At 38.7% G+C, this 14,687-nt stretch overlaps 1 protein-coding gene across 13 annotated transcripts in view; it reads right to left on the bottom strand.

Moving 5' to 3' along the window:
- Positions 1–9,561: 9,561 nt before the first annotated feature.
- The window catches only part of Plcb4 (phospholipase C beta 4), a 378,383-nt gene continuing 373,257 nt past the window's right edge, over positions 9,562–14,687 (bottom strand). For 9 of the 13 annotated variants that reach the window (XM_036183210.1, XM_036183211.1, XM_036183212.1 and 6 more), the window contains 2 exons: positions 13,102–13,138; positions 9,562–11,126 (listed from right to left, as the gene is read on the bottom strand). In XM_036183210.1, the coding sequence (XP_036039103.1) occupies positions 11,038–11,126; positions 13,102–13,138 (126 nt within the window). In that variant the 3' untranslated portion in view covers positions 9,562–11,037. The remainder of the gene's footprint in view (positions 11,127–13,101; positions 13,139–14,687) is intronic. The other 4 variants (XM_036183219.1, XM_036183221.1, XM_036183220.1 and 1 more) reach the window with 1 other exon arrangement.

Here is a 14,687-nt window from a genome sequence, read left to right as displayed (position 1 = left end):
TAAGCACAAAATAAGGACTTCAAATAGCAATTATGAATATGATCTTAAATAGGATATGAATAAATTAATTAATGAAATCTGCGAATACATAAACAGTGGAAGGAAATGAATAAAACAACTCAAAACCTTTAAGTAGAAATAGAATTAACAAAGAAAACCTAAACTGATGGAAATCTAGAAATGAAAAATTTAGGAACTCAAACAGGAACCTCACCAATAGAATACAAGAAATGGGAGAGAGACTCTCAGGTATTGAAGACAAGATAGAAGAAATAATTACCTCAGTTAAAGAAAATACTAAATGCAAAAACAGTGAGGCACAAGGGGCCTGTAGAGTCACCTAAGACCACATTGGTGTACAAGGGCCTTACTGCTACTTGGGACCATGCTGATCCTGGTGACCCGTGCTGCCATTGGGGCCATGGTGATGTCTGGCCTGAGCTACTACAGGAGCATGTCTGGGTCCATGTTCCTGCTGCAACCAGAAAATGTGATGGTGTCCATGGCCTGTGTTACCACAAGAGGTAATAGAACCACATGTGTTGAAGTCCAATGGCTGTTAGGCTGGCCCCACACCTCACTGGCCCTGACCTTTGCTAGACACTATGGCAGAGACCTGACCCCATACACCACCCTTGGGAGAGCTACTCCCCATCGCCCACACTTGGGAGAGGTGGACTTACCCCTGAACATTTTGCAGAAGGGGCTGACCGGACCAAAGGGCATACTGTATGACACACTGAAGCTCCTGGTGCCACTAGGATGAATGAAGAGATGTTGGAAAGATAGAGGAGTAAGGTGGGTTTTGTTTACTTGTTCGTTTGTTTTGTTTTGTTTTAAATTAATTTGGGGAGGCATGTTGCATGGGTGAGGGTTTGATATGGAGGGACTAGGAGGTTAGTGGGATTTGGGTGCATGATGTGAAATTCCCAAACAATCAAAAAAGAAGCAGCAGCTCCAAGAGAAAAATTCATAGTACTGTCTCCTACTAGTAACAATGGCACACATGAAAGCTCTAGAACAAAAAGAAGAAACAATACCCAGGAGGAATTGCTGTGGATATTGCTCTGTGTAAATAAAGTTCTGATTGGCCAGTGGCCAGGCAGGAAGTATAGGCGGGACAAGAGAGAAGAGAATTCTGGGAAGTAGAAGGCTGGAGACAGACGCCGCCAGCCGCTGCCATGAGAAGCAACATGTAAAGACACTGGTAAGCCACAAGCCATGTGGCAAAGTATTGACTAACAGAAACGGGTTAATTTAAGATAGGAAAAATAGATAACAAGTAGCCTGCCATGGCCATACAGTTTGTAAGCAATATAAGTTTCTGTGTGCTTTCTTGGTTGAGTCTGAGCTACTGTGGGACTGGCGGGTAAGAGAGATTTGTCCTGACTGTGGGCCAGGCAGAAAAACTCTAACAACAAGTGGCGCCCAATGTGGGGCAAGAGTTTCCACCTAAAACCTGATAAAAAAGATTATAAAATGAAACTAAAAACAGCTTTCTAGTTGCCTCTCTCAAATTAGCTGCAGCCTGCCGGTTTGAGCTATAATGGCGGGTTCCTGGAGTGTGCGTCTGACCTGCAGTGTGGTGGGAATGAGGAATCTACAAGCAGCACTTTACTCTGCTGCATGTTGGATTTAGCCTTTGCTAGTTAAAAAAAAAAAGGGGGGGTGTTTCTGGGCTATGCACTGCTTTGATAGAACTGCTTCTGATAGTTGATGGTACACATGGCTCCAGACCCAGAGCTGGCGGTAAACTGTACCACCGCCATGTTGGGAAGCTGAGGTGGGCGGAGCCAGCAGCCACTCCAGCGTTTCTGTCTTACAAAGATGGATATTACACAGAGAATCTGGTTTGTCTTGTCTTTGGGATTTTTAACTGCAGAAAAAGATTTGATCTTAAAAGCTGTTGAGATAAACAAATATGTAAATTTTAAAGGTACCTTGACTTCAAAATTTGGATATAAGGATATGTTGCTTTGGAAAAGAGTCTCTACTTTTGTTCCCACAGAAAGCCAGAGGCTATGGATTTGTTCCAGATTAAGATACATCAGGTTTGATCAGCCAAGACCACCTGAAAGGTCTCTGATGACACAATGGCCCAGATGATCCAACATCCAGAATGGTTTCAAGGCAACTGGCTCAGAGGTTTACCCTCATGGACTACTCCATAATCCTAAAATTTTCTTTATGTCCCCATAAGATACAGCACCCCCCTCCAGCAGGAAGTAGTAAGAAAAACTACACCCAAATTCCCAGCTGGCTTTGGAGATGGAATTGGCTCACTCCTTCTCTAAACCCAAGCACATTGTTAAAAGAAAAAGTTAAGAGATTCTTGTGTCCCAAATCAGAAGAGCCCTCTGGTGTGGGAGAGAGAAAAACCAATATTTTATTTAAAACAGGTTGATTATAAATACAATCTCCTTCTAAAGATTAAAAAGGGGATATGATATAGATATGATAGGATGAAAGGGTAGATTAATCAACTTACTTCTAAAGAGCAACAACTCATTTAAAATATTTTACATTGGTATAGATTTTAGTCTATTGATACAAACTTAAAGTTAATTTTGTTATACTGTGTGTATATTTCTACTCTTGTTTAAGGTATTATGTTTGTACAGCTCATTTAAAATTGTAATGGATAATTAAAAATAGATTAATAACTGGTCATCTATGATAATCATACTCATAGCCATGTTAGTTAAGTCTTCTAGGTATACACAGAGATATTTCAGATAGACAGGTAATCTTCAAACACTTCAAAGGTCTACAGAATATGGCATTTAAAATATTTTTAAAATTTAGACTTTCTGGACAGTGAGACATGTCTGCTCCTGGCAACACCAATTTACTTCAGAGACGAGGATGGATATTGAGGGACTCAACCTGAAATGTATAAAGAATATCTGCAACTCAGCTATTAAATGAGTCAACAAATTTTAAAAAGAAAAAGGTTCAGAACACATATTTCTGAAAAAGAAAAGACAGAAGAAAATGAAAGACAAAAAGCTATACAGGTATTGGATATATACACTGAAGATGCTTAACACCAGTACCCACTAGGGTAATGAAATCTCTCTCTCTCTCTCTCTCTCTCTCTCTCTCTCTCTCTCTCTCTCATTCACTTACTTACCCAGGGTTGGTTATTACAAAATGTAGTAGTATGCTGCATCACACTGATCTCTGAAAAATTCCATCTGTCCCAGTTGACAGGGCTTTCCCATTTCCTCTCTAGTATTCCCATTACTTCATAGTCCCCTTAGGACTGGTTATTTCCAATCTGTTAACTCCTCAATTTCTCTTTAGCTGACAGCTGTCACCTCTATCAAGTAGTTATGTCTGTTCTTTCCTGAATGCCATTCTGTTGTTGTTCCTCGTCAATCTCTCTTAGTTTTTCTTGAATTGGGTCAAATCATTTTCCATTGCTAACTTGACAACTTGGCATGGGAAGCACTGGAATGAAGTGTTCTAGTTTCTGTTTCTGTAACAAATTCCATGACCAAAAGCAACTTTCAAGGGAGAAAAGATTTATTTTAACTCACAACTTCAGTTCACAGCCCACCATTGCGGGAAGTCAGGACAGGAACCCGAAGCGGGAACTAGGAAGGAACACAGCTTGCCACTTTGCTTGTTCCCCATGCTTAGCTAACTTTCCTGAACAGTCCAGGATCACCTACTTGCCCAGGGATTGTAGGGCAATTAACAATTAAGACAATGCCCTAGAGACACCTGCCCACAGGCCGATGTAATTTAGGCAGTTCCTCAACTGAGCTTTTCTCTTGCCAAGTGATTCTAGCTAGGTTGTGTCAAGTTGACAATAAACTAACCAGCATAGAAAGAATAAAGAGAAAATACTCTTTTAATACTCTGCATCAGACCATCTGCCTCTCTCCCCCACCACTTCTTCCCTCTCTGTCTATACCCCTAACCAAGGAATTCCTGTTCTTTCTAAAAAAGGGTGTGGACTAACCTCTCCATAAAGAAACAACGATTTAATTTTGTGCTCCAAACTTAGATAATTATGCTTTTTAGCTAGTGCCCAGTTAGCATCAGAAGATTTGTTATTTTGGCATAATTCCTAAAGATCTTCAGAAAATGTGTATTTCTGCATAGCAAATTAAGTTAATTCTGCCCAATTTATATCGTATCTTAAGCATCTAACTGTTTTCCTATGTATATTTGAAACAGTTTTGGACTATGTACATGTAATGAGGCACATGAATCTTAAGTGCACACCCAACCTTCACTCAAGCCAAATCATAGTTCGACAACTCTTAAAATCTTTAGTCTTGAGACTACTTCACATGCTTATAGTTTGAAGAAATTTGAGTTTTTGTATATGTGACTCTTGTCTGTAAATATAACTCCTAGAAATTAAAATAGTAATTTTGAAATATTTTCCCAGTCCAATAAAAGTAACAATCAACCTTCCACATATTAACAAGTAACTACTATGTGACTATTTTTAGTGAAAAAAATGGCATTACTAAACATTGGTAGAGTAGCACTGTTTACATCATCTCCCATCTTTCAACATCTAACTTCACAGAAATCACCTGCATTCTGGTGATTTTTCTTTTAATCTGTTGTGCTGTCATTTCCATTGGAATGCACACACACACACACACACACATACACACACACAAATCAGCTTTCCACAAAGATGAACTGGAAACTAGAGATACTCCCAGGTCTTCATGCAGGCTCTCAGGAACACAGGATGATCTAAGGAGTCTCTGTCACACATTCTGAGAACCACTTCTCCACAGTATTCCCATCACCCGGGGTCATCTCTTACGGGACTGTTCTGACACCCTCCAAGATATCCTATGATTAGAATTATATGGAGTCCACACATGTTGATGCATGCTCCTTTTGATGCAACTTGTTTTTAGTTTAATATTAAGAGCACATATCTTAGTGAACATGTAGACTCATTTCTTTTGGAATAAAATTTCTTGGAACATAAGATGAGCAGGTGTTCAGCAGAACAGACTTTGGGGTCTTGGAAATATTCTTATTTGCTGAAGTTTATTTTCATTGCATTGTGATTGAGTCTAAAAATATCCAGGATGAAGCAGCCCAGGGTCTGCACCCCACCTTTCATTTCTAAGAAAGTCAGCCAAGGAGAGGAAAGCAGAAGGGGCATTGCCTCTTTTATTGATAAAGGTATATTGTTTTCTTTTTATGCAGAAACAATGATCTTGCCATTTAAACCTATCTTCTGTTCCCTCTTCTTAATAGTTTTCCTCATTCTGATGGAGCAGAATGCTTTTCATGAAATATTAGACAAAGGCTCATAAATTATTCATGCCAGATGCATCACCTCAGATTTATGATATTAAAGGTGCAATTATTAAAGTGTGCCTGGGATTCTCCAAAACTCTAAGTATCACAGAAAAGTTCAAAGAAATGTGGCCCTCTGCCAGACTTGCAGAAATGATTACAAAGAGGCTATTTTTGGTTTGAAATGATGTATCCTTAAACAACACCAACAATAACGTGAGCATTCCCCTCTTCACTTTCCACAGCTCTCCTAATGTTGATAGAGTCACTTGTTAAGTTCCTGGTGGCTTTTATAGTAGTTGGCTATTTTATTTTTTGCATTGCTGAAGATCATTGCACATCCTAGGTGTGTGCTCTATCACTGGACTACTTACCCAACTCTGGACTATTTTGAAAGGGCACTAACATAATTGAGGTAGTTGTTTTTTGCAGGGGAGGGGGGGCAGAATTTAGAAGACATATCACAAAAAGCTTATTTTAAGATTTTGAGTCAGGTATTTGAAGATATTTCCTGCTCATGAAGTCACATAATTAATTATAAGTTGTAAATTTCACCTTACAGAAATACTTAAATAATCCTATAATGGTTAAGAGCCATGTATTCTTTGAAAATCAAAGGCAACTTTGAAGAGGTAGCATTTGGGAAGATTGTTTATTTTCTTTCTTTTTTTTTTGTGTTTTTGTTTTTTGAGACAGGGTTTCTCTGTGTAGTTTTGGTGCCTATCCTAGATCTCACTCTATAGACTAGGCTGGCCTCGAACTCACAGAGATCTGCCTGGCTCTGCCTCCTGAGTACTGGGATTAAAGACTTGGGCCACCACTGCCTGGTGGAAGGTTGTTTCTTAAGGTTGTATAATGCGCTAGAAAGGATGTGTGTTACCTACCTGTGAGCAAAGAATGCTAAATCGAAATTGATTATGTGAGTAGACCAATTGAGATTAGAAATGGAATACTGTTTCCAGTAATTTGAATATTATTCTTTAGTTGGTGGAGAGGAATTCTTCACATCTGAATGGCATTGAAATCTGATTAGGACCATCATTTGGCAGAAAGATTCTGTATATACAGAAGGGATCTGAAGGGAAAAGCTCAAACCCCTGGATGTCAAGGAAGCAGGGAAGCTCCAAGGGAGGAGAGAGAAGTTTCTTTGACAGGGAGGTGTGATTTGTAGATGGATCAGCAGCTGGGTATGGGAGCTGATGAGGCCAAGCAGAACAAGATTGCCCCAAGGTTCAGCACTGGCTATGGATTGCTAAAACAAATGGGGAGGACAGATGGAGAACTGAGTTCTAATTTTTATTAATTATGCACAATGTGAACACTGTCTGTTTAACTCTCGAGGTCTGTAAGGGGAAAATCATGCAGAGGAGGAAAGAGCAAAGCTCACCTTACAGGGGTGAAAGTCATCACACAAGCAGAGTTGAAAGCACGCGATTGGATGAAACATCCAAGGGAAGACAGCTTTCTTAACCTGTGAGAAATTACATTTCTTTCCTGTTTTGAATTTCTTTCCAGGAAGCTCATTGCTGAACCTCAGACCCAGGTATAGACAGTTCCCTAAATTTTCTGAAGGGTTCTCTTGTGTCCTATAGTTGGAATTTCCTTCCTCCCTTAAGGCTTGGGGTTTGAAGATTGTGTATAAAAGATTTGAAATATTATGTTTCACAAGTTTTCTCATGTATGTATTCTTGACATTTTACCATCTCTTAAATCAAGAAATGTCTTAAATAATCACTGGATGGCAAGTCATTTGACTGGCAGAGTATTTTCATTCTGTCATATCTATAAATACATCCCCCATGTCAATATGTGGTCATTCTTGATGTGCCTGTAGCTTGGCAAGCTTCTTTCCCATAATGCTGTTCTTCATCTCTTCAAAATGGAAGATAAACCTACTTAGAGGAGAAATATAACACTGTGTGGATATTCCAATTTATCAAGAATGCCCTCTGAGTAAGGCTAAAGATAATAACCAGGCTCGACTCCACCAGAAACTCTGAGTGGAGAAACACTTTAGCTGGATACAAATTCAACACACATCCATAGCTTTTGATATACCAAACAGTGAACATGCTGAGAAAGAAAGCAGAGAAAAAAAAAAGCCATTCATAATAGCCTCAATGAATAAATAGTCTAGGAATAAATCCAACCAACAAGGTAAAAGACTTCTGCAAAGGAAACTTTAAGATACTGAAGAAACTAAAGAAAGTACTAGAAGTTAGAGCTACCATGCTAATGGCTCAGCCCAGTGAATACTGAGAAATGGCTGTCTTGCCAAAAGTCACTTCCAGATTCAATATGATCTGCACTAACATTCTAATGACCTTAAAGGGAATAGAACATTCTAAAATGCATATGGAAACACACACACACACACACACACACACACACAGACAGAGAGAGAGAGAGAGAGAGAGAGAGAGAGAGAGAGAGAGAGAGAGAGAGGAGAATCAATGGAATCCTGAGTGAAGGAGACAATGCTAGAACTATCACAGTTTTTAAATTATATTGCAGAGACACATTAACACAAAAACACAAACAGTGTGGTACTTGTACAAAACAGACACATGGGTCAATGGAACAGTACAGACGACACAGACAAACATCTGTAGACCTACAACCACGTGATTTCTGACAAAGATGCACCCTTTCAAAAAGAGTATCAAGTGAAGTTTTCAGAGCCCTAAATTGGAAGTACATGTCCTAGGTACAGAAGAAGCAAGATACAGTAGAAACACAGCTAAGTCTTAGGGTTTCGTATAACCAGGTTCACTTTGTATGTCTTAGGGCATAGTTCCAGAAGACTTCAAGCCTCCTGGATTTGTGAAGATCCACTGGAACAACATGGTATTATTGGTGACACCTTCAAAGGTACTATTGTGATGAAAAAATCAGAGGTAAGATAGCCAAGATCCAAATAGGTCTGCACATCCCAGAAGAATGCCAAAATGAACAGCCATGATGAGAGCCCTCTGCAAAGTGACTGGTCTTAGAATGACCCACTTTCCAGAGATTCAGAGGGCAGTGAGGACTGGCTAGTCGGATGATGGGAAGATCAGATGCTCCTCCCACCTGGCAGAAGACAGAAAGCTTCCTTTGTAGTCAGATCCTAGGGAAAGAAGTCGTAGGAGATCCTAGAGGGCAGAGAGCTCTGGATGAAGATTGGGCACTTAGAGCAACATGCCCTGAAACACAGCACTGCTCTTAATGCTAGAGGAGAATGAGTCATTTTAATTGGCAAGGGTTTCTTTTTTTTTTCTTTAATAATTATAGATTTGGGTGCAATATAAACTTAAACAAATGTGTATCTATGTGAATGTCTGCCACATGTGTGGGGGTGCCAGCAGAGGCAAGAGGGGATCAGATCCCCTAGAGCTGGAGTTACAGGTAGTTGTGAGCCTGACATGGATGCTGGGAACCAAACTCTGGTCACTTGCAGGTACAGCAAGTACTCTTAGATGCAGAGCCACCTCTCCAGCCATGAGCAATATATATTTAATAACAAAAAGTCATAATTTTGCCATGTTATCTCAGTCATGCTTACTTATATTGTTCCAAGAGATCTTCTGTGGATAAATATGTTTCAAATACTGAAAATAATATGGGTTAAATTAAAAACTGTTTCAGACTCTAAAGCTGCAAAATACAAATATTAATTATGGTATAGAAGGATGGAAACCCAGAGAAGACATGATCAGAAAAAAAATGGGGAAAATAGGAACCTTCTTTATTTTTATTTTTTAATTTTACATCCTGATTGAAGTTTCCACTCCCCACCTTCCCTTCACTCCCCACTCTGACACCCAACAATCTACTCCTCCACTAGGACTCCTAACAATAGGAGCCTTAAAAGCAGAGGCAAGTGGCAAGTGGTGGCTTCAGTGCAGGAGACAGTGACAGCAGAGTGAGGATCTTGGGAGGAAACTGCTGGCTTGGAGAAAAAGAGCTATCAAAGTCTTTGAAAACTGGAAACCCACATGTGAAGACCTTTTACTAAAGGGGATGTTGGTGCTAAACACATGTGGTCTGATCCCACTCTTTTACAAATGAGAAAACCAAGAATTTGATGGTGTGCAAGAGCTACTCAAATCATAACCATGAGGAAGAAAAGAACCCATGACTTCTGTATGCAGAATCTGGGTGTTTTGTGTTGGAGAAAACCATAACGGGAATAAGACATAAAGCCCCTTTTGAAATTCAAAACAAGATCATGTATGGAAAGGCAAAGGTTGTCTAGAAAGCATTATGGAAGCAAATACTCTGACAGCTACAGCATGTGTTTTCATTTTTTTTATTAGAGAAGTTGTAAGTTGAATTTCAGCCTTCATGGTATAATTTTCTCTGCTCTCTTCAGAGGAACACACAGCATCAATTTGTACAATCATATACAGCAATTAAGTTGGCATTTTGCGTCCTAAAATCAGAAATCTGCTTCGTTCAAGGCTACCTGGTCTCTGCTCGCTCCTCTGGCCTTGGGTAGCGTGACTTGATCCCGGCATACCACTTTATGCACCACCTGCATTACAACTACAGCAGGCGAAAAGACCATGCAGATTAACACGGTAGCAAATCTTTTGGATATTCAACAGACATAAAAAGGTTATTTCCTGATATGAAAGTCTGAAAATCTGCATAAATATTTTGTGTAAAATTAAATTAGTTATGTATTTTTTTTCAAACTAGAACTTGAAGTATCAAGAATGCCCACATAATTCATATACACATATATATAGACTTTTTCATTATGCTAAAAGTCTTGATAGTCAAATAATATTCTGTGCCATACATTTACTTAACCAGTATTTATTTGGTGTTAGATTAACTGTGTCTGAATGGGTTAGTCATAATTGGTGCTTGTGCATCATGCAAAACATTAGGTCTATTTATTCCTGTTTACTAGTCTTGTCACGTGGTAATGTTTAGATGATTTCGCACTATAACCGTGAGAATTAAGGAGTATAAATACTTTGTACATGGTCACATTTACAAACATTTGCCAATAACCACTTCACAATCCTTATAGTGTATAGTGAATTGTAATATCTGGAATCTGCAGAAGCAATCCCTACAAAGCAATGTCAGCTGTAAACTTTCTGAAACGAGCCTGCCGAGTTCCCCTTGGAGCTCTGATGAGCTTGGCACAGGTACACTCTTCTGGGTCTCTATTAGTCTAACAATTTCTGCAACATTTACAGGAAATTAGCATCTTATGGCATGGTAAAGACATGGCACTTACTGATGAGGTAACTTAGGTGTAGAAATTTCTGCAAAGTGATTTGTATAGCAGACCACCACTTCTGCTAATGAACTGTAGACAGAGTTGCTTCTTCTAGTGCATGCGTTTACTATTAAGTTACTAATGCACTATTTTTTTTTTCTTTTGCAGCAGCAGCTCAAACATGTCCTAATACATCACAAAGCAGAGCTGTTTAACACCAAGCCCACTGACTTGTGATGCTGTCTTATAGCAAACATGTTTAAGTTGTATATCATGGTTCAACTCTGCCTGTCAGGAATAGGAGATTCTTTTTTTTTTTTTTTTTTAATTGTTGTGGATACATAGCTATTTTTGGTTGGCCAAAGAAATTCAATACTTAATTGTTAAGAGAAGAACATTTGGTCATCCCCAGTCTGTGGTTTCAGGTAACACCGTGTCTATACATAAAAGAAACACAAAAGGAAGCAGCCTTTGTCCATGGTGTCCGTGTTTAGAAGCTGGCCATGAGCTCCTGATGGTCCATGGAACCAGCTTCAGTTTGCACTCTGGAGTTTCAGACTACTGTTGCTGGTCTGCGGTCCATCTCGGCTTCCAATTTCACCATCTGCTGCATCTCCTTCGCCTACAACACCAGAAACACAGCTTTAAACATGGAAATCCCCTCGGAAGGCACCCACTGGCTCTCATCTCTTTCTTCTCAACTTGTCCTTTTTACATAAATGTGACAAGTAGATGATAGCCTCAGAACTCCTTGGGCTCTTCTTGGAAATACAGGATCTTGGAGTTTACTTAAGATCCACAGAATCTGAATCTGAATTTGAACAAGATCTTCCAGGAAATTTTAATGTACTTAAAAGTTGGAGAAAAACTGGCTTCCAAATTTCTGGGAAAATCACATGAAAAAAAGTGGAGCTAGATACTTAGATGATCAAACTGTTTGATTTAGTGTTGTGTGTTGCAAGGACTTTGTGTGGATAATTCTATCATTTTTCAGAATAGCATTGCTTATGTGCAAATAATTTCTCAAACAAGTAAAGCTTAATTAAAAGTAATTACCTAAGAGTCTTTTGACGGGGATAGGTAAGGTAAGCATATAGCCATTACACTGTTTTGACTAGAGTCCTATAACTATAACATTACAGGAGCATGTAGGATTCCAGAAATCTTACTATCTAAACTCCGGGGCTCTTGCTTCTTTGGGGTAACTTACTTTTTATGGACCTCCAGGATATAAGCCAGGATGAATTTGATATCATGAACTAAGATAGCCACTAAAGTGACCAGCTTATTGAAGAGGGTCTACAGAAGCAGGTCACAGTAACAAGTAACTACTTGGGAACATGGGGAAACCAAGTGGTTCATTTCAACTTTGACTTTCCATCTGAAAAGAATGCTTGCATGTTTTGATGTAGTAAGACAACAGGTGCCCTCCCCACTTTCAGTGATAAATCACTGAAACAAAGGACAGATAAGAGTGGAATCATGAAAAAAATCTATAAAGATATATTGTGGAAGAAAGATTCTGAAGTGCCCTGATGTTACTGTTCATGTCTTCTTTAATATTCCAGCTAAATTGAAAGTCAGAGGGAGGTGCTGGTCAACTCTAGATCATACTAGGAGTATCTACATCTCCCAAGTGAAGTTCCACAACAAAAATCAGTTTCTCACAGACAAAGCAGTGCTTTTATTATTATTATTATTAACATTATGGCTTTCAGTTTCATTCTAGTGAGGGAAGATATAACATCACCAAAGAATTTTAGATCTGTATAAATTTGAGGCTAATGATTCCCTCTACCCATATAATTTTCAATGCCTGACATATAGTAATACAGGAGTATGAAGAAATGGAGAAAATATACAAACATGAAATAATGACACAGACAGCATTATAAGAGATGGCTGTGAGACATTGTCAGCACTGGAAATTAAATGATTTGATGTTGAGTAAACGATAATAAAAGACTCCCTGTATTTTGGCCACTTTGAATTCAAGGATTCTACAGAACATAGTATAGAATGCATAATTATATGCCATTGAAAGATTATCCTAAGAGCTAAATTCTTACTTGAGCAGGTGACCATTTCTATTGCCTGAGACAACTTAGCAGATGTCTGGCTATTATGAACAATCTTTCCCAAAAATATTTTGTTTCGGCTTCAAATAGTCAATTATATAGTCACCTTACAAGGGATGACTAGTTATAGGCAGGCTAGACTTAACAGAGAACATAGCAAAAGGCATTGTATTATAACATTTCTGCACACAGACCACAATACTACATCACTGAAAAGCACCAACAGACATTATATATAATGTTCTTATGTCTGGGTTTTCTTCAGGATAACAACCTAATTCCCAGGTTTACCACTGGAAATGCTGTCTAAAACACTACCACAAACAAATGTGACAGCATTTCCGATTACGTAGGATGAGGAATTCAAGCACGAAATAGCCAGAGTTTGAAGTCTAACCCCTTCAGATAGATATTAATTAGTTGTGACCAGATGGGAATCATAAATGGCAATCAAACCAAGAATACTGACATAGCCAGAGGAAAGCAAGGTCTTGCTTATCAGCAAACTTTTAGTCCTACCTTGTGTTTGGGACACTGCATGGCAGGATTTCCAAAGCTGTTTGTACAAAAATAGTAATGTCAAAATTGAGTCATACATAGAAAATAAAATAAAGGAATACTGAAGTGATTTTGAGAAATGAATGCAAAACCATACACAGAAAAGCAAAAAATGCTAAGAGTAAAACACATACACACCCATTAGCAACAACTTTCCCCAAGCTGAGCTCAACAAAGGAATAAAAGTAACAAAACGAACAACCAATGCCTATTAGCCCAATGTGTGCCTCTCTCCTGTGAGGGGGTGGGCTGTCTGAGCCATTTACCTCACTTGATTGAAGATAGGATTAATGACAGATATTAATTTTTAAGACTTGAATGTGACAGTAATGACATTGTTAAATGTCTGAAATGGTACATGTCAAGACAGATGAAACACTGTGTAAGTCACACACACACAAAAAAATTGCCCTGTCCCTTGGAAGTGTGAGTGAAGAAATGACTGATGAAGGAACCACGGCTAGAAATGTTGTCCAAAGGACACAGGATCCAGAACCAAGACTGAGGGGAATTGTGTGAACCTGTTATCTGTTTCTCCCAGTGCCTCCAACAGTGGTCTAGTTGCGTAGATCCACCAGGCTTTGTTATGGGTGGGTAGGGCATGGCTGGGAGGTCTATAAGAATAGGGGAAAGAGTAAGAAACTACAAAGGGCAATGTTGCATGGATGTTTAAATTAAGTCATCTTTGGTCTACACACAGGGAAGAAATCTGGAGCTTAGCCACAGTTTGGAAGATTGATTGAGAAGTCTGGGATTTCATGAAGATGGCAAACTGCTTTGCTGAAGGAACGTTTGCTAGACTATGAATGGAGTTCTACTGTAGGGCTCCAGCCTTTGTCTTTCTGAGGAAACAAGTGGTTGCACTGTAGCCCTGCACTATGCCTAGGAGAGCGTTGTTACAGAGAGACTCTGACCCTAGCACTGCTTGACCTTCATGTTAAAAAAACACACTACAAAAACCTACTGTTTAATTTGCTACAGAGCAAGTGATATTTGCAAATTGAACCTTAATGTAGAAATTAATTCTCAATTCTTTCTATTTGATATAATGAATGCCTTTTTCTTGAATATCACTACATTTTTACATCTGAGTATTTTTCATGTTCGGTGCTTTCTTTAGTTTCTGTGACTCAAAGTCTCAACTGTGGGTGGTAGATGATACTTATGACATATTCATAGGCATTATATGAAGTTTAAGAACAAAAAGCCAGCATCTTTACAATATGATCCAATCAATACAACTATCAGTAACCTCATATTTAATGCAAGTACACTGATATGGTTTGAATTATCCATGGATAGTTCAATGCTCATAGTGATTTCTTTATTATGCTTTAAAAGTAGCAACACCTGAAAATTGTATTCTGTAGCTCTGATCTACACCACTATGTAGTGATGAGTAATTTTTAGCACATTTACATTCTTTAGTCAAACTTGTTGCTAAGCAACATGATAATTTCTAAATAGTTTCTTAATTTAGATAGTTAAAACCTAACTGTGCCTTGCCTTTTATCATGCCCTTCTTTTAAAGCAGATTTTAAACCCTC

Source organism: Onychomys torridus, chromosome 4 (genome assembly GCF_903995425.1).
Source record: "Onychomys torridus chromosome 4, mOncTor1.1, whole genome shotgun sequence".
In the NCBI taxonomy this organism is placed as follows: Eukaryota; Metazoa; Chordata; class Mammalia; order Rodentia; family Cricetidae; genus Onychomys; species Onychomys torridus.
This window is presented reverse-complemented; position numbering and strand designations above follow the sequence as displayed.